The 23,705-nt window shown below is 43.8% G+C and overlaps 1 protein-coding gene and 1 non-coding gene across 4 annotated transcripts in view; both read right to left on the reverse strand.

The window, feature by feature from the left end:
* Positions 1 to 1,567: 1,567 nt before the first annotated feature.
* The window catches only part of CKAP5 (cytoskeleton associated protein 5), a 94,785-nt gene continuing 72,647 nt past the window's right edge, over positions 1,568 to 23,705 (reverse strand). For all 3 annotated transcript variants that reach the window (XM_070487604.1, XM_070487606.1, XM_070487605.1), the window contains exons 29-44: positions 23,260 to 23,409; positions 22,522 to 22,725; positions 22,174 to 22,309; positions 21,532 to 21,725; positions 20,389 to 20,561; positions 19,027 to 19,200; positions 18,684 to 18,804; positions 9,235 to 9,414; positions 8,302 to 8,489; positions 7,691 to 7,766; positions 6,755 to 6,943; positions 6,523 to 6,660; positions 5,925 to 6,008; positions 5,671 to 5,830; positions 2,428 to 2,579; positions 1,568 to 2,277 (exon numbers count right to left, since the gene is read on the reverse strand). In XM_070487604.1, coding sequence (XP_070343705.1) covers positions 2,035 to 2,277; positions 2,428 to 2,579; positions 5,671 to 5,830; positions 5,925 to 6,008; positions 6,523 to 6,660; positions 6,755 to 6,943; positions 7,691 to 7,766; positions 8,302 to 8,489; positions 9,235 to 9,414; positions 18,684 to 18,804; positions 19,027 to 19,200; positions 20,389 to 20,561; positions 21,532 to 21,725; positions 22,174 to 22,309; positions 22,522 to 22,725; positions 23,260 to 23,409 — 2,562 coding nt within the window. In that variant the 3' untranslated portion in view covers positions 1,568 to 2,034. The remainder of the gene's footprint in view (positions 2,278 to 2,427; positions 2,580 to 5,670; positions 5,831 to 5,924; positions 6,009 to 6,522; positions 6,661 to 6,754; positions 6,944 to 7,690; positions 7,767 to 8,301; positions 8,490 to 9,234; positions 9,415 to 18,683; positions 18,805 to 19,026; positions 19,201 to 20,388; positions 20,562 to 21,531; positions 21,726 to 22,173; positions 22,310 to 22,521; positions 22,726 to 23,259; positions 23,410 to 23,705) is intronic.
* Positions 21,931 to 22,041, reverse strand: LOC123278189 (small nucleolar RNA SNORD67). The gene has a single exon (XR_006515442.1). It is a non-coding gene; the product is annotated as a small nucleolar RNA SNORD67 (small nucleolar RNA).

The following is a 23,705-nucleotide window of genomic DNA, read 5'->3' on the forward strand; positions in this document are numbered from 1 at the left end:
TTTCACAGCACATTCTTCAAGGTTCCCATGGGCAGAGGTCACTGGTCTGGGACGGCTGACACATGCCCTTCCACGTGGCTCCACGTTTCCAGCTGCGCCAGGGCATACTGCTATTCCTGTGGGGGCTATTTATGACTCGGGGGTCTAAGCACTGTGGCCTACAACAGGCATGACCGTGAGTGTTAACTTGTGTGAAATGCTCATGGCCTGAGAACGCTCCGGAGGACGGTGTGGAAAAGCCTTGTCCCTGAGCTCAGAGGGGAAGTGTGGCGACTAAATGTCTGCCTTGAGCATAGGACAGGGGACTGGAGCGTGGATGCCATGTGGCCACCATTCTTGGCCTGGAATCTTCAACCAAGACCTTGGAGCTTCCTGGTTTAAAGCGGGAAGAGAGAAGGGAGGTCTCTTCACCCCCCTCCCCTCCCGTTTTTCCCTTCCCATTTTTCAGTACATCAGGGAACAGAATGAGGACTGAGTGCCTTGCCCTCATTCTTTGGCTGTGGTTGACCGGGAAGCAGGGTGAAAACTGGGAATTCAGTGAGCTTGCAGGATCTTGGCAGTCCAGAGCTTCAACCAGAGCACAGGGGGAAGGATTAAGAATTAGTTGGAATAGCCCCAGTGTGCTTTTTAAACAAGGGCACACATTCTCACGAGGCCGCTTCCCTCCGACACAGCTGCCAGCGCTGTAAGCTCTGGGCACTCTGGTTTTTCAAATCAGCTGTGCTCATTGCAGACCAAGCGTGGCCATGCGCTAAGTGTGTTCTTCTGTAGCCATGAGCTCCTCCATTGTCCCTTCAGTGGACGTCCTCTCCCACGTCCCCATGAGGAGGAGGGTGAGTCTAATTTCAGGCAGGGGAGGGCCACCTGAAGATCGTGACTGGGATCAACTGTCCGTCAAGCTTTCATTTCTTAAACACCAGTTGAGTAAAAGGTAGTCTAGAAAGTTCCTTTGAACTTAATGATTCTCCAAAAGTCTTCCAGCTAAATCCAGACCCTCTTAGTACTGAAGAGGTTTCTGACTGTGCAAGGAGGCCCTGTGGAATCTATTCCAGAGGTGGATCCTCAGTTTACTTTCTGGTCCTCACTCAGGCTGAATGTGCAGTAACTGTTAGTCTGGACTAAGAGACCCCAAAACGAGGCAGGAAGCTCCTAAGCCTTCCCATCCTCCTTGAGTCAACTGACCCGAGTCCAGTCCAGTGTGAGGACATGGTAGCCCAGCCCAGCTGGGCACAATCTCGTGCATTTGGGCAGCAAAGCAGTAGGAAGCCTATGAGCTCCTTGGAACCATGGCCGCGACGGGAGGGACGACAGGACCAAAACCTCTGAACAGGGAAGTCTGAGGTCCCTTTGCTCCCCTAGGAGCCGCACGAGGGAAGCAGGAGAGGTGGGGTCCTCTTGTTCCAAAGGCAAAGAAGACGGCGCCAGGCCTGGGAGCCAAGGCAAGGCGGCGTGCTTTAAGTAGTACTCATCCACCTTCCCCAACGGCTCAGCACCCACCGGGCCCAAGAGGAGGGGACAGGACAAGCCGCCCACACTCCCAGATACGGAGCATCCTGGGAGACAGCCATAGTTAATGCAAACTTTATTTATAAAAGACTCTTAAATTAGTTGTATCATGCCATGCATTCATACAGAATACAGTGACCCTTCAGGGCTACAGGGAGAAGAGCTCACAAACTCAAACTATTCGAGAGTTTCTAATAGTTAAAAGCTAGGAAAGATTAGGACAACTTTACAAATGAGCAGTTAAAAATAAAACAGAAGAGAAAGGATGTGGAAACTAGTCTGAGCTGAGAGGAGGGCAGCTGTCTCCAGGTCTGTACACTACACTAACCCACGGACAGTGTTCTAGAGGCGGGGCGCAGACGAGAAGCGGAGTATGTACAAACATTTGTGCCACAGCCACTCCTCCCCGGCCCACGGCAGGAGACACACGACCAGGCTGTGTGCACTAGGCCCGCCCGGGCCCCTGGTAACTAGGAGGACTTCTAGTTTAGTCCACTAACGCTGCAGGGAGCCGGGGGAGGGGCGGCTTCATTTGCGACTGCTCTTTATTCTCTCCAGTCTCTTTTTCAAGTCGTCGATGTTCGCTGTGGAGGAGGACGCGGTCGCGGCTCCTGACGGGTGGGGCTGGCTGGAGTCCAGGTCTGCGTGCTGGTGCTGTTCCCGGGACTCCCGGAGCTGAGAGAGTTTGCTGTGCAGCATGTCTGTGGACGAGGCGACGGCAGGAACGGCTGGTTTGGAGAGCAAAGAGGTCAAGGGAGGTCGGTCGTCTTGCTGTCGAGAGAAGAAGAGACACTATCTGAGCAGGTCAAGATGCAGCTGTGCAACAACACACACCAGGCCTGGGCCACTTCTCTGGGCCAGCCTGTCCCTGAGTGGCTTGTCGCTGCCCTCCCTGAGCCACACAGAAGAAAGGAGCAGTACCTTTGTGTTGTCCAGACCACATCGCTGTCGGAGGATTTTTAGCCTTTCCAGGTAGACAGAGGGTCCCACCTCTTCTCCATTTGTGTTGCCTATGGAGGACATCGTGCTGGCGGGCGCGGGCACGCAAGTGACCTCCATCTGGGGGGAGATGCCTAGGGAGGAAATGTGGAAAGAACATTCAGATACACACCCAGCCCGCTTCTTGACTGTCCTGGCTCATCTGTCACCAAAGAGGACAATCTGGGGCTTGAACACTGCCTCTGTACTTGAAGACTAAAAAATGTGCAAGAATCCACCGGAGGTGGTGATAAAGGGTGCTCTGCAATCACACGAGGTCAGCTTAGCGAGAACTTCCCAAAGGGATAGAGCAGAGCAGAATGTACGCTGGCCATCCACCCACGTCCCGGTGTATCGGGGGCTGCATTCTTGTGACTCCACGGCTGACCTGGCAATCCAAGAAGCCACAGGTCCTCCTAGGTATACAGGAAGTGCCCAACTGAAAAACCTACGGACTTTACCTGTGTGCAAGCATCAGACCAGGCTGGGGCAGGTGACACATAGGGGAAAGCTCTCATTCAAACCCGGGAGGACAGCAAGGAGCTCAAGGCTATGGTGTATTCAAGAGGAAGGGGGGGAAACTGAGGCACCCAACAAATGCCCACAGGAGGACCGGAACTGGAGCATGTGTAACCCCCAGAACTGAGAGGGGACAACAAAAACCAAACTGAAAAAATCCACCACAGTTCCTAATTTCCGCGAAGGAACCATTGCAAAATGCAGACATTTAAAATACCTAATTTGCTATCAATGAAAATGCATTACATAAGCCAAAAAGAGAAGGTACTGGGAAGAAAGACTCCCTTATGATAAAAAAGAAAAGTAAAACAGGCTACTCGGGGGCAAAAGGAATCCCTTAAGTAAAGATGAGGAGAACATGAGAGGGTGAGGAGTGAACGGAGAATGACCCCCAAGCCAGCACCGAGGGCTCTGAGTACTCTAGGGCACGGGGGCGTCACTGAGCAGTGGGGCCACATGCTTACATTGCAAACGTGCTGCTTAGACCAAAAGGGTCAAGCAAATGTTGGCCATCACCAGAGAGGACTTTGGAAATGAGAAAAGGAGGCACTGCCCTGATCAGCCAAACCGTGCGTGTCCGTACGCGGCAGGCCGTTAGATGTTCTGCTCACTACGCGCCAAGAAAAAGACTCTTAGGCTCTTGGCAAGGCGTAGTTTAAGGTGTTAAAAACAAGTTTGAAAAAATGACTTCAGAGAACACACGTGAACTGAAGCTTCAGCCTAAGAAGATACGTGAGAGGAAACATGACCGGCATCTGAAAAGCACGAAGGAGCACGGTTTTACAGGCAGACAAATTCTAGAACGTAGGAGTAGCCGAGCTTCACTGAGCTCGGAAAGGACTGAAGGCAGGACAAACGCGAGCGCTGCCTGGCAGGGGAGAGGAGCGTCCGCAGCTGGCTCTTCTTTTTCAGTTTAAGGCTCTCGATGGCTATTTCCTGTCACAGTCACCTCCTAAGTCTGCCTTTCGTTTCTGATCCTGTGAGCAGAAATTCTCAGATATTGGCTTTTTCACTGTGGGGACAGTAATAGTTCAGCTTACCGTTAGACAAGCAGTCATTCACATCATTCAACAAATACCTACTGAGGGCCTACTATGTGCCAGGCAAAAAACAGACAAAAGTCTTTACTCTTTTGGATTTGAAACCCTAGCAGAGACAGGCAAACAGCAAACAATTAACCTAATAATAAATACTACATTATATGGTATGGTAGAGGTGGTCAAGTGCCATGGCGGGTGAGGGGCAGGCTGCAAGTTTTAAATAAGGTCTCACTGAGACAGTGGTGTTTGAACCAACAGCCTTAAGGAGGAAAGGGAGCACGTCCCAAGGCTGTCTTGGAAGGGTAATCTACAGGTAAGAACCAGCCAGTGCAAAGGCCCTAAGACGGCACATGCCTGACACCTTCCAGGAACCGCAAGGGGGCTGGGAAGCCGGAGTGGAATGGAAGTCAGGGGGAGCAGCAGGAGAGGAGGTTCTAGAGGTGTCGGGGGCTGCATAATGTAGGCCCTCACAGACCTGTGTAAGGCTGTTGGGCTTGCTGAGTGATAGGAAGAGCCTTTGGGAAATGTTCGAGAAGCGCTGTTTAGATGCTCTATGTGGAAATGAACATAGGGAGGCGAGAGTGGAAGTGGAGACCAGATGGGAGGATGTGCTATACTCCAGGGGAGAGATGATGATATTCAGCCCAGGGCAGCAGCAGTGAAGGTGACGAGAAGTGTAGGTGGCTTCTGCATAGTTTGCAGGTAGAGCCAAAAGGACTTCCTGACAGAAAGGAGCAGAACACTCAAAAGCTTTGGGTTGGAGCAAATTAGCAGGTCGAAGCTGCCATCAACCAAGACGGAGAAGAATGCAAATGGAGCAGGTTTTGGGTGAGTATCAGAAGCTTAGCTTTTTTTTTTTTTTAAAGATTTTATTTTTTTTCCTTTTTCTCCCCAAAGCCCCCCGGTACATAGTTCTATATTCTTCGTTGTGGGTCCTTCTAGTTGTGGCATGTGGGATGCTGCCTCAGCGTGGTTTGATGAGCAGTGCCATGTCCGTGCCCAGGATTCGAACCAACGAAACACTGGGCCGCCTGCAGTGGAGCGCGCAAACTTAACCACTCGGCCACGGGGCCAGCCCCAGAAGCTTAGCTTTGACACGTTGAGTTTATGATGTCTAATGGAAACCCAAGCAGAGATGTCATGCAGGATGTATCAGTGGAGATCAGGAAGAAGGTCTGAGCTGGACATCAAAGTTGGGTCTTGCTGGCATATAAATGGTATTGAAAGTGATGAGGGTAGATGGACTAGTTAAGGGACTGAGAGTAAGAAAGAAGAGACAGTTATGGACTGGACCCTGGGGGATGCCAACATTTACGAGCTCAGGGAGAAGAGGAATCAGAGGCCAAGGAGGAAGAGCCAGCGAGGCAGGAGGAAGCCAAGAGAGCACGGAGAACCGGAAGCCCAGGGGAGAAACTGTTTCAAGGGCAGGGAACATTGCCATTGTCAAACGCCGCTGATGGGTCAAGGCCGGTGACTGAGGATTGACCAGTGTCCACAGCAACATGAACATCACTGGTCACCATTACGTACTGAGGGGCATGGATAGAAATTTTAACCAATAAAACCTCCCTTCCTGAGCTGGGAGCTATTTTGAGCTTATTCCCGGAGCAACTAGAGGAAACCATACCTGCTGAAGTGGGAATACGGCCTTTGCCCTCCCTCTCCATCTCGATCACCCGAAGGCCTCTCTCAACATAGCTCTGGAAGAACTGAGAGGAATTCTTCAGAAATGGTTCAATGTCGGCATCTGAGTATTTCTTCTTATATTCATATAACTCTGCTAGGCCCTGGTTCACAAGAAGAAGGAAGAGGGGGACATGAATGTTCGTGACCCTTTTCCAGAAAGCAGACCCCCATTTGGCCCAGCCCTTTCCCTCTCACCTCTTTAGTATTCTCTTTAGAGCCAATCTTCTTGAAAATCTCAGCTAAGAAATCATTCACTTTGGCCTTTGATGATTTCTCATCCTGAAAAGTTGAAAGACAAAAGGAAGGATTGGTTGGTTAGATTTGAGTTATTAATTAAGAACAATGGTTGGATAAGAACTGAAAGTATCTCAAAATCCAGGCCTTCCCGGTCTGATCCTGCACAGAACAGAAGCACCGACACTGCGGGCTCTGCAGCAGGAACACTAACATTCTGGGTTAGCAGTGTCTCCAAAGCTCAGGATTTCAACTAGACTTGATGAGGAAGGATCTGGCCCTTTCCTCCCTAATTAGACAGAGCTCACATTATCTGGCGGCCAATGCCGTGGGCGCAGACACAGAAACCTTTCTTAGGGACCAAGAAGCACACAGTTATAAATAGTTTACATTTGAAAATTTCAAGGTGGCAATGGATACAGTACCACAGCAGGAGAGTGAGGGGACCAATCCCTGGGCCTTCACCTCAGGCCCTCAGAAAGACAGGCTCCACTGGCCTTCGACAAGATCACTTCCAGACATCCTCACTCCCCTCAGTCTTTCAAATCAGGACACTCACTATTCGAGACGCTCCCTTTTCTGTTTCCTTCTCAGACTTGCTCCCGGTCTGGTCCATACTGTGCTTCATCATCCGGCAGAGGTGGGCCTCCAGCTCTGACTCATTCTTGTTGTCAATCATGGTTAGGTGGTCTAGGATCTGAGGGAGACACACGCACATTCAAATGGGAGCACTGCCACTTCCGTAAAGTCCTCTCACGCTTCCTCAGGGACTGGCTGCTGTTCTCACTCACCTTGGGCCCTTTCAATTTGCATAAAGTGTGTAGCAGCGTCTTTAGGGTCCTTACGGGAAATTCACTTTTGCATTGCTTCAGTTTCTCTTTGGGAAAGACCTTCATGAAAATGTGTATATCCAGAAGAATTCGGTCCAGATTAATGCTGTTGATGGTATCAGGCAATAGTCGAACCATTCTCCAGAGACACTATTGAAAAAAGAAACAAAAGTTAGGAGTGATTGAGGATGAGGAAAATTTCTGCCACCTTTCGTCTTTCCTACGCTCTGGGATTACTTCTAAACGATGGTCAGGGATACAGGTGTGGCACGTCACATCTTCCAAGTTCAACTGCCGAAACACGAATAATTTTACTCACTTCAACCACGTCACTGGCTAAAGTGTGACAAGTCACCAATCTATTCACCTTCACACCTCTTTCCCACTCCCTAGAGATAGAGGCCTTAAATGATGAGAAAATGTGGAGATTCGGTCATGGGTTTGCTTTGTACCTGAGAGGAGAGTAGTTAATATGGCTTAACCAAATCTAACCAAGGACATAAAATATTTTATACCATTACAGTTTAATAACAGTTTTATAATGTTATAGAGATGTTGATCTGGAGTCTTCCATCAAAGAGATCAAAATATTATAGGGTTATATATATCTTTTTTCCAAAAAGAAATGAAATTTCTCTCATCAAACTTCTTGACTTTTGATTCTAGAAAAACTGGTGAGATATTTACAAAGAAGCCCTTCCTTTTCACTGTTTGAGGCCAGGAATTGTTTAGATCTGAGCTTTTATAAATTGGAGGAAGGGAAATCAGAGACCAGCTATATTTTTCAGGTATGTTTTGGATGATTTGATTCTATGTCTTAGCTCCAACTCCTCTTTCCACACTTTAACAAAGTATTGCATCTTTGAAAGAAAAGAGATCAAATTATTTCAACTTCACCTTCATAACAAGCTCTGAGAATTTGGGAGAACTGGCTGTTGCTAGCAGGCTGTCTTGGAGCAAAACAAGCAGGGCACTGGGAAAAAACAAAAACCCAACACAACAGCATTAATAAGTTTCAAACCTGCATTCCAATTAAAATCAGTAATTGAAAGGCCAAGTATAAATATTTTCCATCCAGCTAATGAACTGAGAGCTCATGGATCAGGGACTGTCTCTGATTACTTGCAATTCAGTTATTAAGAAAATAAACATCAACCATTAAGCTTTGTAAATTACTACTTGGTAAATGGTAAAGCTCGCCACCCTATTTTTCACTGTCACTGGTAGCTGAGAAAGAAAGAAATGTACCTGAAATGTGAATGACAGAGGAGGCAGCTAACAAACTTGACAGTTCTATTCTAGAAAACTCATGACATTGGCTGGCTTGCTGATGCTGTTACTAGTTTTAGCTGCTGTCTCAGGTTTGAATACCTTCGTTCATGAGAAAGAGAAGAGTAATCAATCAACTTACAGGCAAACCTAAAGTGACAACTGATCTAGTGACTTCTGGTTCTATGGGTAGACAAAGGAGACTGTTCCAGGCTCTAATGCTGAGAGTATGGGTGTACCTCAGGATGTTGGTCTGGTCTGACTTCTCCAGAACCTTCACCACCAAGAGGTTCACAGAGCGGATCACCTGTTGTCCCTCCTCCAGGTCTTCGATTCGAGAGTCCAGCATTAAGGTGATGAGGCCATGCATCAGGTCTTTCAGCACACCGGTGGAGGCCTCCCGGGCTAGGCTCTCTATCTGAAACAGCTATGCAGGCATAACCGAGTTAGGGAGGGAGGAAACTCAGTATACAGAGCAAGGAAGATGAACACGGGTGGCCTATTCTAGTAAACAATTATATTGTTGGGTTTTTTTTTAAAGATTGGTACCTGAGTTACCATCTGATGCTAATCTTAGTTTTGTTTTGTTTTTTACCCCTTCTTCTCCCCAAAGCCCCCCAGTACATAGTTGTATATTCTAGTTGTAGGCCCTTCTGGTTCTGCTATGTGGGAGCTGCCTCAGCATGGCCTGATGAGTGGTAGCATGTCCACGCTGAGGATCCGAACCGGTGAAACCCTAAGTGGAGCGTGCGAACTGAACCACTTGGCCATGGGGCCGGCCCCTATACTGTATTTTTAAAAATTCAGAGTATTAGGAAAAAATAAAAATCACCACTCCCCCAAACCTCCAGTAATAGCCAAAATTAATTGGTATGCTTCCTTCCTGTTATAAAAGTATTTTGAATGTGAACAGTTATCTGTGAAAAGCCAGCCAGGGCCCACATGCCTGATGAAGAAACTGGCAGGAAGCAGAAGTCTAGGGAGTATGTAAGCATTCTACTTTGTATGCTAACAACAAGGTAAGCTGGAGTGTCCCACAGCCAATGGCAGTAATCAACAGCCTGCATGGGAGGGACACAGGAGTCAGTGGAGCATCCACACAGATTCAGGATTTAGAACCCGGGCAAGAAGAGAGACTGAAGGGAAGCTCATGAACGTGGAGGTGCCCTTACCGAAATCATGTTGCCAATGATACAGCTATACAACTTGATGATCTCATCCTTCTCCAATTTCTCATCCGCCATGTGTGTGTTGTAGATGAGTCTTAGCTGCATGAATGTGGCTATCAGAAACTGATCAATATGGCCAGACATGGCTTCAGCTTTGTCTTCCTGTCTCAAGACCTCATCGATCTGATAACAAAAATCCAAGATGTATTTTCCAAGCTTCATACTTCCAAGTAGCAGGAAGACACTACAAGGGACGTCTCTGTAATATTTATTAGCAAAGCACTTCCAATATCTTACCTTGAAAAAAGCCCAGTTGCTTTACATATAAACAACTAGTCCTTAGGGATTCAATCATTCAACAAATATTTTCTGAGCAAGATAGTGTTAGGAGAATTAGTCACAGATCCTATTCTTAGAGGCTCACTGTCTAGTTCAGAGAATAATAATCCTTATGTTCAAATGTCTAATTTATTAAAAAGAGTGTTTTTAGACCCATTATCTCATTTGATCATTCCAAAAGCTCTGGGAGGTAGATAGGGCTGAGAGTATGATCTCCATTTTCCAGACGAGAAAACTGAGGCTCAGAAAGACCAGGTTTCCCACATCTTGATCCAGTGTTCTTTTGGTTCAGTACACTGGTTGTCCCCAATGGTAAAATGTTACTATGGGAAAAACATGTATTTCTTATTCATTACTGTAAAAAAGATCTTTTCATGATTACATAAATAACATCCTGAGACAATCATGTCAATCTTCAGTGACCATCCTTTCATGCAGGGCTGCCATACTACACAACTCCAGGGGGCACCATTCATACAGACTACAACGTGAATGGTGCCCCTGGTGTTGAGGAAGCCAGTGGTCCTACGTTCATCTCTGTCTTTATGCATGTATACCCCATAAGCACATACAATTTTATATACATGGGACGGTTTAACAATGCTGTTTCAACGTGGACACCATAAAAAAAAAACAACTTTTTTTGCTGGGGGAGGCTTACTCCCCTTTTTCCAAGGCAATTAACATTAACAACCTGGTAGATATTCTTTCACGTTCACAGAATCATCTACAATCACACAAGCAAACATACACAGCCTCAAGGGTTAGGGCACTGTTTATTCTACAAGAGGATTCCAGTATATACACTTCTTTGCATCTAGCTTTTCTAACTCAACAGAAAATTATGAAAAGCCCTAAAGTCAACAAGAATAGTTCTATTTTTAAAGACTGCAAAATAGTCCACATATGCACGTACCAAAATTTACTCAATCATCCCCTTACTGATAAACTTTCAATGTGTTTCCAGTTTGGTTATTTTGTCCACAATAAATAATGTTACAATAGACATCTTTGTGTGTGTGTGTGTGTGTATATATATATATTAGGATATATATATAGAAAAAAATATATCTCCCCTAATGTACTTGTTTTCTAAAAGAGTCCCAAGAGTATAATTTTTTAGTCTGAAGGATAAAGCATTTCTAATTACAGTATAATAGATATACTGCTTTCATTAAAAGGCACTAACAATTCACATTTCTGTTTAAAGTATGAGAGTACTGTTTTTCCAGCATCTCTATCAACTGTTTTGTTGTTATTCTTACTTTGCACCACTCTGAAGGTTTAAAAGTGGTATCCCATTGTTACTTTAATCTGCATTTCTGTGGTGGGGGAGGGGTCAGACATCTTTTCACGTGCTCACTGGCCACTGGATGTCTTCTGTGATTTGCCTATTCATATCTTCTGGTCATTTTTGTTTTTCCATTGGTTTCTCTTCTTCTCAAGAGCTAACAAAAGTTCTGTTTACTGTGGCTATTAATCCTTTATCAGTCATATAGATTGCAAATGATCACTTATTTATTGACAGTGTATGGTAAATTTCTCCAGCTTAAAATCTTAAAATTGTATATGATCAAATCTGTCTTTTCTTTTTAGATTCCGGGTTTCCTTCCTTATATTTTAATGGTCTCCCCCAAATTCCTTGGTTATTTAGCAAAATTGGGGGGAGGGGCCGGCCCCATGGCCAGTAGTTGAGCTCGCACGCTTTGCTTCGGCGGCCTGGGGTTTTGCTGGTTGGGATCCTGGGCGGGATATGACACTGCTCATCAGGCCATGCTGAGGCGGCATCCCACATAGCACAACCAGAAGGACCGGCAACTAGAATATACAACTATGTACTGGGGGGAGGGGAGGGGCTCTGGGGATAAGAAAAGAAAAAAAAAGATTCGCAACAGATGTTAGCTCAGGTGCCAATCTTTAAAAAAAAAAAAAGTTAGGGGGAATTAGTTGTTTCAAGTTTCCATTTACAAGTGTGTTTCATACTTTCCAAGTAGCCAACATTTTCTAACAACTTTGTTGGGTTATCTGCAAAGAATTTGGTCAGTACATCTTTTACTTTTTGCATTTGTTAAGGTTTTCTTTGTGGACAAATATATGATGTATTTTTTGAAAATGAAGATATAAAAATATAAATTATCTTTTCAGAGACTATAAAATTCTCTCTGTATCTATACATATTCATTAAATCTGGTTTATTGTCTACTAATATTCTTTTTTCCTTCTTCTTTTTCTTCTTCTCTCCAAAGCCTGCTAGTACATAGTTGTAGGTCCTTCTGGTTGTGCTATGTGGGACGCCACCCCAGCATTGCCCAGTGAGCGGCGCCAGGCCGTGCCCAGGATGTGAACCGGCAAAACGCCGGGCTGCTGAAGTGGAGCACATGAACCCAACCACTCGGCCATGGGGCTGGCCCCCTAACATTCTTTTTTATTGAGGTTTAACTTTCATATGGTACAATGTACAAATCCTAGGAGTACAACTTAATGCAATTCTGTGAGTGTACACACCTGCGCCTGCCGTTGAGAACAAGCTCCATCAACGGCACCCCAAAGGGCCGTCTTCTGCCCCCAAGTCGGCATCCTTCCCCCACCAGGGGTTACTATGAGCCTTCCTGGGTTTCTTTTTTTACCACTATTCTGATCTCTAAACTGATAAAATTAATTCCCCTATATTCTTATTTTCTGTCTACTAGATCTGTGCAATTCTCTCAATCTGTAACTTGTCTTTTCACTTTATTAAAAACAAAATGTCTTCTGATGCACAGAAGTTTTTAAAATTTTTAATGCAGTAAAAGTTTTATTTTTTCCCTATTTTTTTTTCTGTGCCTAGTTTAAAAAGAAATCCTTCTATACCTTGAAGTAAAAATGTTCTCCTGTAAGATTTCCTTCCCATATTTTGGCTTTTAATCCATCTGAAACATATTTTGGTGTAAGAAATAGCACTCTAATTGTATTGTTGTTCTCATGGAAAATAACTAATCCTAGCATCAGTTACTGATGAATGCAGTTTTACCAAGAGATTTCGAACGCCTCCTCTGCTTTAAGTTTCCTATAGATGTGAGCGTTTCTGGGCTCTCTGTTCCACCCCAGGGTCTATCTTCTTATCCCTGGGCCAATACTACCCTGTCTTAATTACAGTGGCTCTGTAATCACTGTGGATATCCAGTGATATAAGTCGTCTTCACTGTGTTATTTTTTTCAAATCATCTTTAAAAACCACCAACACTGTCTTTGCTATTAGGCCCCTTGATCTTCCATAAAAATTTTAGAATCAGATTCTTAACTACAGAAAAAATTGTTGAGATTTTGATTGGAATGGCATTGATATATGGGTTAATTTGAGGAGAACTGGCATCTTTATAATCCTGAACCTTGTGAACATAGTATATTTCTATTTATTTGGCAATTCTCTAATGTAATTCAATAAAGCTTTACAATTTTCTCTGTAAAGGTCTTACATGTACACTGCTTGGCTTATTCCTAGGTACTTAACATTTCTGTTGTGGAGGGTTTTATTTATTTATTTTTCTTCTTCTCTCTGAAGTTCCCCAGTACATAGTTGTATATTGTAGTTGTGGTCCTTCTGGTTGTGGCATGTGGGATGCTGCCTCAGCATGGCTTGATGGGTGGTGCCATGTCCATGCCCAGGATCCAAACCGGCAAAACCGTGGGCTGCCAAAGCAGAGTGAGCGAACTCAACCACTCAGCCTTGGGGCTGGCCCCTATTTTTTATCTTTTGATTTTTTTCTTTAAGATCGGCACCTGAGCTAACATCTGTTGCCACCCTTTTTTCCCCTTCTTCTTCTTCTCCCCAAGTCCCCCAGTACATAGTTGTATATTCTAGTTGTGGGTCCTTCTGGTTGTGCTATGTGGGACGCCGCCTCAGCACAGCTTGATGAGCAGTGCCATGTCTGTGCCCAGGATCCAAACCGGTGAAACCCTGGGCCGCCGAAGCAGAGCATGTGAACTTATTAGCAACTCGGCCATGAGGCCGGCCCCTTAATTTTCTTATTATGGTAAAATATACGTAACATAAAATTTGCTATTTTAACCATATTTAAGTGTACAATCCAATGGCATTAAGTACAGTCACAATACTGTGACACCATTACCATTATTTCCAGAAATTTTTCATCATCCCAGACTCTGTACCCATTAAATAATAACTCGCTATTCCCCCTCCTCCAGCCTCTGGTAACCTCTATTCTACTTTTTGCCTCTGTGTATTTGCCTCTTAGATACCTCATATACGTGGAATCATACAATATTTGTCCCTTTGTGCCTGATGTATTTTATTTAGCATAATGTTTTCAAGGTTCATCCACGTTGTAGCATGTCTCAGAGTTTCATTCATTTTTATGACGGAATGATAATCCATTGTATGTATATATCACATTTTGTTTATCCATTCATCTGCTGAGGGACACTTGGGTTATTTCCACCTTTTGGCTGTTGTGAATAATGCTGCTATGAATACCAGTGCACAAATTTCTGAGTCCCTGCTTTCTGGGAGTGGAATTGCTGGATCTTATTGCAATTCTATATCTAACTTTTTGAGGAATTGCCAAACTTTTTTTCCCACAGTGGTTGTACCATTTTATATTCCTACCAGCAATGCATGAAGGTTCCAATTTCTCTGCATCCTTGCCAACACTTATTTCCGTTAAAAAAAAATTCTAATGAGTGTGAAGCAGTATCTCATTGTAGTTTTGATCTGCATTCCCCTAACTAATGATGGTGAGCATCTTTTCATGCGCTTACTGGCCATTTGTATATCTTCTTTGGAGAAATGTCTCTTTAAGTCTTTCGCCCATTTTTGAATTGGGTTTTTTTTGTTGTTGAGTTGTAGCAGTTCTTTATGTATTCTGGATATTAATCCCTTATGGATAGATGATTTACAAATATTTTCTCTCATTCTGTGGGGTACTTTTTCACTCTCGACAGTGTCCTTTGATGCACGAAACTTTACTTTGATGAAGTTCAATTTAATTATTTTTTCTTTTCTTGCCTGTGCTTTTTGGTGTCACATTCAAGATTTCACTGCCAAATCCAATTATCATGAAGATTTTCCCATATGTTTTCTTCTAAGAATTTTATAGTTATAGCTTTTACATTTATGTCTTTGATCCATTTTGAATTAGTCTTTATATACAGCATAAGAGTCCAACTTCATTCTTTTTTTTTGTTTTGAGGAAGACTAGCCCTGAGCTGATATCTGCCAATCCTCTTTTTGCTGAGGAAGACTTGCCCTGGGCTAACATCCGTGCCCATCTTCCTCTATTTTATACATGGGACGCCTACCACAGCATGGCTTTGCCAAGCGGTGCCATGTCTGTACCTGGGATTCGAACCGGCGAACCCCAAGCCGCCAAAGTGGAACGTGTGCACTTAACCGCTGCGCCACCAGGCAGCCCCATCAACTTCATTCTTTTGCATTTGGATATCCATCTTTCCCAGCATCATTTATTGAAAAAGACTGTCCTCTATCCATTGAATGGTCTTGTCATTGAGACCACTAATGTGGTTTCTGTAGTGATCATCCTTTCCTTTGATTCATCTATTCAATTCTTTCTGCACTCCACCCTGCCCCCTGTGGTCATCTTGTCTCCCCCAGCAGTCTCATTTTGGCAGGAGAGTCCTGTTCGGGTTATTTTCTTTTACTCTTCTTTCCAGTCACTGGGTCCCTTTAGCTGTGTTAGGGTCTTCTTCTTTACCTATTCAGGATTCACTCTTGGGCCTGCTGTTTGGAAACCCTAAACAGCAGCGATCTGAGAATGGGAGACACAGCAGTTTCTGCAGTTGGAGGCTTGTGATCTTCCAGCTGGCAAGCTGTCAGTCACAGGGCAAAGCACGGAGAGCAGGCATTTCCGCTCTTCAGTCTCTGAAGGTACAAAGTCAGACTTCCTGGCCTCAGACAGTGAATCAGCCTTATTGTTCAGCTCCCTGGAGTTCCTTGGAGACCAGGGAGAAAACCAGCTCTTCTTATCAGCATTCACAGAGACCGCCATTACCCTTCCCTTAGGAATCTACTGATCTCCACAGACGAAGAGAGCTCTCTCTCCAGGATTTCTGGTGTTTTGATCTTCCCTGGGCTCTGCACTATTGAACCTCAGGTTCTCCTTAGGCCCATACGGGGAAAAGTCTTGTACAAGACAGAGCTTGAGACTTGCTTACACATTTCAGATACTACCTCCCTGACCCAGCAGCACCTCTGCTCAGAAAAGGCAGATGAGTTCGGATTGAAGTGATAGAGAAAGGCAACAGGGACACATGCACTCAAGTCATTATTTTCCAGAATCCTCTCCATTTGTTTTCTTCCAATATCAAAACTGTTAATAGGATACTGTTTGTCAAACAGCAGCAAAAATCCCATGCTAGGATTCTGGTTCTGCCCTTCCTTTCCTGACTTTCTGTCTTCATGGGGATGTCTAACGGGCTGCTCAAACTTAACATGGCAAAGATCTAACTCTTGATTTCCAACCTCTCAAGCCTGCCCTTCCCCCAGCCTTCACCATCTCAGTACACAGCACCACCACCCACCCAGCTGTTTAAGGCAAAAATCAAGGAGTTACTTGATTCCCTTCTTCCCCTACATTTCACATCCAATCTATCAGCAAGTCCTGTGGCCTCTGCCTCTGAAAGGCACCCTGAAACCATCCCCTCTTCTTCCTCTCCACCATGACCATCCGAGTGCATGTGATATTGTTTTTCATGAGTTTTGGCCACAGCTTCCTAACAGATGTCCCAGAATCTACTCTTGCCCTGCTTCTAATCTGGTCTCTGCAGAGTGGCCACTGACTTTTTCCCCAATAAGAAAAAGTTCAAACATTATAGAAATGTTGGAAGTATAGTAAAGGAACCTTTCATCCTGATTCACTTGAGAAGTTGTCAATCTGATGCTCCATGCCCTTCTGATACTTCAGTGTGTATTTCTTCATAACAAGAACATTCCCCTTCATAATCATACAAGGACCAAAACCAAGAAATTAATACTGACGTCACTACCACCTAATCCTCAGGCCCCACTGCATGTTCTCCAGTTGTCAATCATGTGCTTTAGCTAAAGGCCAGTCTAGAATCACGTGCTGCATATAGGTGTCGTGTCTCTTAGTCTCTCTTTAGACCAGTTCCCTCAGTCTTTCCCTCATTTTCTTGACCTTGACACTTTGTAAAATACCCCTCAATTTGCATTGTTTGATATGTTCTCATGATTCGATGACATTAGGAACGTCAGCAAAGTGATGCTGAATTCTCACTGGATCCTATCAGGCAGACAGCATGTGGTTTCATTTTGTGGTATTATTGATGATGTTCATTTTGAACCCTCCATTAAGGTGGCTGCCAGGCTTCTCTACTGTCATATCACTCTTGGTATTTCGTATTTTTTTAGGTACTTTTTATATATCTGTCCTTTGTATTTTGTGGGGAGGTACTATGAAACTATGTAAATATCCCATTTCTCTTCAAATTTTTAATTAATTTATATGTGCATGGACTTGCGGTTTCCTATTTTATTAAATTCAATAAATTTACTGAATTTTATTCAGTTTACTGGGTTATAACTCATTACTATCATTATTTATTTTGATGCTCACGTTGTCCCCATTCAAACACAGGCAGTCTGTTCTAGTTGGCCTCTATGTCGTTCTGACATGTCCTTGCCATGTTCTTTGAGCCTAGCCTTGCCGTCTGCACAATATGTTCCAGGATCATCCTGTACCTTCCCTGATTCAGCCATGGAATCAACCACTTTTCTAAGGAGCCCGCATTCTTTTTAGTGGAAAACGGTATTTAGAAGACAAGATCTGGGGGTGCTCGTCGCTGCTGAGGTGTTGCTGTTCTCAAGTCCTCTCAGTGAAAAGAGTATATGTATATTATAGGGAATATATGTCTATCGTCTATAACATACATGTATACCACACATATACATACACACAGACATTTACATTGATGTTTATTCCTACGTCTATATATCGAAAACCATGAATTCACACTGACGCATCTAATTCTGGTCTAACACCAGAGTTCACTCTACTCTGCTCTCCTTCCATATTTGTGTTGCCCTTCTCTGACAGTGAGAAGCCTGGCTCCCATTTTCCATATATTTATTTATTTGACCAATCCCTTTGTACGTAACCAAGCTCCCAACTGCCACCAGCCCTTCCCCAGGCCCACTTCTGCTTCAGCTCTGACTCCGCATTCTGAGCTGCCTGCTCACACATGTGGAGGATATATATCCTCCTCCCTTGCCTGAGGTCCCACCACCATGACAGGCTGGCTCCCAGCATGGACATCGTCTTCCTCTTGCTTGGGCTCTGACTCCTAACTCTGCGCCACCCCTCTCAATATGATGTTTGGGCTCCCTCCTCACAACATTTGGGCTTGGAGACCCTCACATGTTGGGCCACTAAGGCTCCCTACTCCCTTAGCACAAGGTAGATGCCTGCCTTGCTCTACCCATCTATTGGCTTTATGACTGGACTGTTAGGGAGGGAAGCACAGGAAGAAGAGAATGACTTTTAAAAACATGTAGCTTCTTTGCTTAAAATAAAATCCAAACAACTTACCTTGGGGCTTTCAAAACTCTACATGGTCTGGTCTCTGTCTACGTCTCAGATGTCATTCTGTCCCATTCTCCCCCTTGCCCACTATGCTCCAGGCACGTGGGCCTGTACTGTTTCCTTGAACACATCAGGCTCATTCCTACTCTGCTTGAACCCCTGACCACCAATCTAAGTTAACTACTCAGTTCCTCTCTCCCATCACCGTATTTGAGTTATATTTACACAGTAGTTACTATTATCTGATATTTTCTTGTTTATTTACTTGTCTCTGTCCACTAAAATCTAAATAAGTTTCATGAGAGCCGGTCCCTGCTTACTCACTGCTGTCTTCCAGCCTCTGGTGAATGAATGCAATTATAAAAAGCCAGGCTCTATTAGAGCTCTATCCTGTGAGGCAAGTGATGGCTCTGTGTGGTCCCTGCGCACTTTTTGCTTCAGGTCAGCACTGAACAATGCCTGCCTCCCTTAATGCTATGAGCAGTGTAGAACCATCACTCTTACAGCCTGTATATCCATCAATGGAATTACTGTCACGGGTAATACCCCCATTACCTGTGTCAGAGCCTGGATGCTTGTGTTGATGTCACCACTGGCTACTTGGGAGATAATGAAATTGATTGTGGATGCTGTATTACTGTGCATGTCATCGAAGTGTGGAGAAACAGCCCGGATCCTGGAGAGCAGAGCAAGGGGAAAAATTCAGTCTTTATTACAAGACATCTCAGTGAGTCGGAATGATATGTAATTCCCTCCTAGATCTAGGTGTTGGTAAAGAACTGCTATCAGTCAGATTGCACCCAGTTCTAAAAGGTTCTAATTACACAGAGAACTCTTTTTACATATGCATTCTGATGATTATGAACTGCTTATACTTAGATGAAAGAGGTTAACTTACTTGGGTTCAGGAATAAGGACTGGTTCAAAAATGTCATCCAGTTTGTGCTGAACAAGTTCTGGCATTTCGCATCGCACTGTACCATTGTCATTCTCAATCTCATCTAGATCCAGCTGGAATTCTCGGCGAACCATCTGGGCTGCCTCAGGATGCCCACTCATGCTTCGGGCTTGGCTAAGGAAGCAAAAGGAGGCTCCTGAACTAAAAGAGACTTCTTAAGCAAAGGGTAAGAGAAACATGGCCACTTGCCCCAAAGCTTCAAGACAGATGCCCAACTTCTGGTTTCAGCCCCTCAATGACTTAAGTCCTTGATCTAAGCAAGTGCCTTCAGTGGGCAACAGCGCTGGTTCAGGAACATCCTAAAACGCACATTACTTTAACTTGTACTTCCACAACCTGCCAAGTTATAAGCATTCTCTTTAGTTTATCATCAAAGCCAACAAACCTTGTACTGCTATTCCAGATGGGGCAGATTATAATAAAGTATACTTACACTGACTCAAAGCTCACTACTTCTGGGCAAAAATGTAAGAAAAATCCAGACTGGCTGGTTCTTTTGCACCAAATTAACCAGTGTTTAAGTTCTTCTGATTATAAGCATCATTCCATGCAGGGTTCAGTACATTTCATACTTGAGGGACAGTGAGTCACCTCTTTTTGGGGATATTCACCCTGATAGGTCAGGGCCAGTATTACAGCCAGGCAATCGGGATTCAAAATTTCCAGATTCAAATTGGTTAGAATTATGCTCATGATACAACACAAAATAGAGCTGTCTTGCTTATCAGAAGGCAGTAATTTGAGTCCCTAAGCCAATTCTGGGTTGCATGCATTTTACTTAAGTCCTATCTGAAGAACATGAACCTGAGGATGACAAAATATAACACAAGGAAGAAGGTGAGCCAGTATCTTAGCCACACGACACTGAGCTGCCACTCCTGCTAGCCAGTGGACTTCCAGGGAAGGTGTGATTCATGGGATACTTATGGACCCTTCTACCCTGGTTATTAACTCTAGACCAACTGCCCTCCAGAGGGGATGAATCCAAGTCAGAAGTTAGAAAGATATAAGAGCCCTGCTAACGAGCAATTAGCAGGCAGTACTTACATCCTATAAGTGCGATACATAATTCTGTCCACGGAAAAGCAGTGAAAGAAGGCACAAGACTATTTAGAAGTGGTTTTGAGACAAAGACAATGAAGACCGAAGGATTAAACATTTGGTTTACAAGACATTTACCCAGACACTTTGTCATGCATGATAATGGCTACAAAAATGCAAGATTATGTTACAGGATAAGCTGTGGGCACACAAGGCGAAGTCCACAGAGATGCTCTTAGACAACTATCTCCATTCACATACTTGAGTTTGGAGGACATGTCCTCAGCTGGGCCCTTGCGCAGCATGTTGGCGTTGGAGCTTATGTTCTGTGCACGCTGAGGTTTCTCTTCCACCTGTTTTATTGGGGCAGCAGAAGGCCTCTTTGCTGACCGCTTAATCCTCTCTTCGAGCATGCTCATATCCTTTTCGGAAAGCTGTAAAAAGAAGCAGCCAAATTTAATTTATCAGCAACTCCTCCAGTAGAGTATGAGGAGAATTAAAAACCTAACTGCAAGACTCAAGAATTAATATCCATTTTCATATCAAAGCAAACAGAACCTACTATGTTAGGGTAAGTTTACTTTCAAAACACTACATTTTTAAATCAACTACTGTTAAAACCTCCCTTGCTATCATAACATATGAAAGAAAGAGACAAAAAGAAAGGCATTTAAGAACTACAAATAAAAAGGTCAAAAATTAAGTGAAGCTTCCTCCTTTGTGTTGTGCTTGTTCCACTAACTAGGTGTGTGACTATGGGCAAGAAGTTTCACTCTTGGTCATCTGTAAAATTCCCAGCCATTTTATCTCCTTCACTGGCCTGTAGTGAGGATTTAAATAGACTAATACAAGTAAATATACATAAGCACAGTGTAAATATAAGTGATGCTAAGAGGTAAATGGAGTGAAGAATGAGTTGCAGCCACAATAGTGACTGGCTCAAAGGATGTAAGGAGTCAGAAGTGGAACCTAATGTGCCCGGGGAGTCTGGCTCGTGGCTGTAGATTGACTCTTTTGATCTGACAAGTACAAGAATCCACTTATTACACAAGTGAGTACTTGTACTAAATGCACTAAAAATTACAAAGCAGATTGCCAGGCAGAATGCAAATCCCAGACAAGCTCAGATTTCTTAATTCAAAAATAGCTCTCACTTCTAAAGCAAATTGCTATGAGTAGAATGCTCAGAAAAGAAAATCTGATTTCCAGTAAAACACATCCTAAACGTCCTACAATAATCAGAGACACCCTCAAGGGTTTATCTGGATTCTAGGACACATTGATAGGTTGAGTTGAATAAATAGTAGTAAAAAATTAGCCAGAATTGAGATGGCATGAAACTTGATACCTACGTGATCTTGCAATTCATAACATGCTGAAAATGTTCAGAGAAAAGTCACTCACAGTTCCAATAAGTTTGAACACTTGATCCCCATGGACGTTGTACACTGTGACAATGGTGTTGAGGGCAGCATTGCGCACAGCATTGTCACGGTCTCCTATGTGAATCGCTATCTCTTTTAAGGCTTTTCCTGGAGTTGGTTGGCAAACATTCATGCCATAGGACTCGACTAGACACCCCAGTTCTTCCAGGCACTCTGATGGGGGAGAAAGGCTACATTGAGACTCAACACACATTTGGCATAGAGACCTATCTTTACTAGATAAATTTTCCTTAGCATACATGAAGGACTAAAATCTTATTCTGGCTCTGCCTAGAATTTTCCCTTGCTTACTGCCTTCTTATAAAACGCACAATGAAATAATCGTGTACAGTAAGTGCTCCTGGAAGAAAGGGATGCCTGTGAGTCAGATGGCCCCTGTGCACTTGATTTTGTCACCAGGGTGGTACTGAGTGATGCCCGTATCACCTGATACTGTGGCTTCACCATTGTGCAACTCATCACTCTCACAGTCCAAATCAGAAGGCTGGAATCGACTACACAGACACTGAAGAAATTTACTTCCTTCAGTTCGTGTATAAACTACGTCTTTTAGAGGACACTGTTGCACGGACTCACGCCTCAATTTAAATTGCTGCTTTACCTGCTCTCTGCTTAGAGTTTTTGGATTTGGTTCCTTCCATGATGAAGGGGAACATCTTGCTGGCTGGGTAGACAAGGCACATCCGGTTCAGGATGGCACGGACATCTTTACGAATGACATCCTTTGGTTCTCCAACCTACTCAACAAGGGAAATAATGATTAAGTGAGACATTTTCTGAGTAGCAACGGTTCCCCCCAAGTGTCAATTCATCTTGAAAGAATAGGGGCAGGGGAATGAGCAGTGGAAGGTAGCATCATATAATGAATGAAGAAGAGAGAGGAAACAAAAGCACAGCAACTGAGGTCAGCTGGGAACTTGAGCAGTCTTCCAGAGTGAGAACACATTACCTTGAGGATGAGATAGGGGATGAAGGAAGATGCTTCATTCTCAGTAAGATGATACTCCTCCTCACTTAGTAGGGTGAAGAGCAATTTTAAATATTCTAGGGCTTTCATTAGGACGCTTGTATTGGTGTCAAAAAACCGCAGGGTAAGCCACTTTAAGATAAGATCCAGGCAACCAATGACACCCTCTTTTTCACTCTCCAAGTGCTTAAAACAAAACAAGACAAAACCACCACAAATAAGACTGTATAAAAATTTAAGTTCTATTAGGCAAGTACATCTTAAATTTTACTAGAGTCCGAAAAGAAAATGATAATTTTTTTTTTTTAAGATTTTATTTTTTCCTTTTTCTCTCCAAAGCCCCCCGGTACATAGTTGTATAGTCTTGGTTGTGGGTCCTTCTAGTTGTGGCATGTGGGATGCCGCCTCAGCGCGGTTTAATGAGCAGTGCCATGTCCGTGCCCAGGATTCGAACCAACGAAACACTGGGCAGCCTGCAGCGGAGCGCGCAAACTTAACCACCCGGCCACGGGGCCAGCCCAAGAAAATGATAAATTTTTAAGCCTCCATTTAAGACCTAAAATTATAGACATACAGTCATTTATTCTATCAAATAATAAGAAAGCTCTAAACACAGAGAACATGGCATATTCTCAAGTCATGCAAACTTCTGATTATTTCACAGGGCTTAGTATTTTCACACGCCCGAGATATATGCATATTTATCTACCGCAAACTTACATCAACCATGACAGCAAGGGCTTTGTTATGGTGCTGAAAGTCTGAGTGAAACATCTCATCTTGTAACCATTTAGCCACACAGCTGGACATCTGAGCCTTTAGTTGCTCAATGTACTCATCCCGTGGAGTAGTAAAATTCCACTTCAGCACCTGACAAAAACCAGCGAAAAGGAGCTGTAAGACGTCCAACTGAAATGAGGCAGAGAACTCTATTTAAAGCAGCTACAGGAATCTACTTAATAGGATTCTTTTCAATTCAACAAGATTAATTTGTAATTAAATATGAAAGCAAATGTACTTTCAAGCTGTCATACTTCGGGAAGCCTAACTCTGAAAACGAGAATAAATTCTCAGTAATTCTTAGAGAAAAATCAGTGCTCTATTATTATATAACATGTTGGACACTGTTGGTACAACTTTAATAAAGGAGAAATTTGAAATATCAA

The sequence above is a fragment of the Equus asinus genome, chromosome 17 (genome assembly GCF_041296235.1).
Source record: "Equus asinus isolate D_3611 breed Donkey chromosome 17, EquAss-T2T_v2, whole genome shotgun sequence".
Taxonomy (NCBI): Eukaryota; Metazoa; Chordata; class Mammalia; order Perissodactyla; family Equidae; genus Equus; species Equus asinus.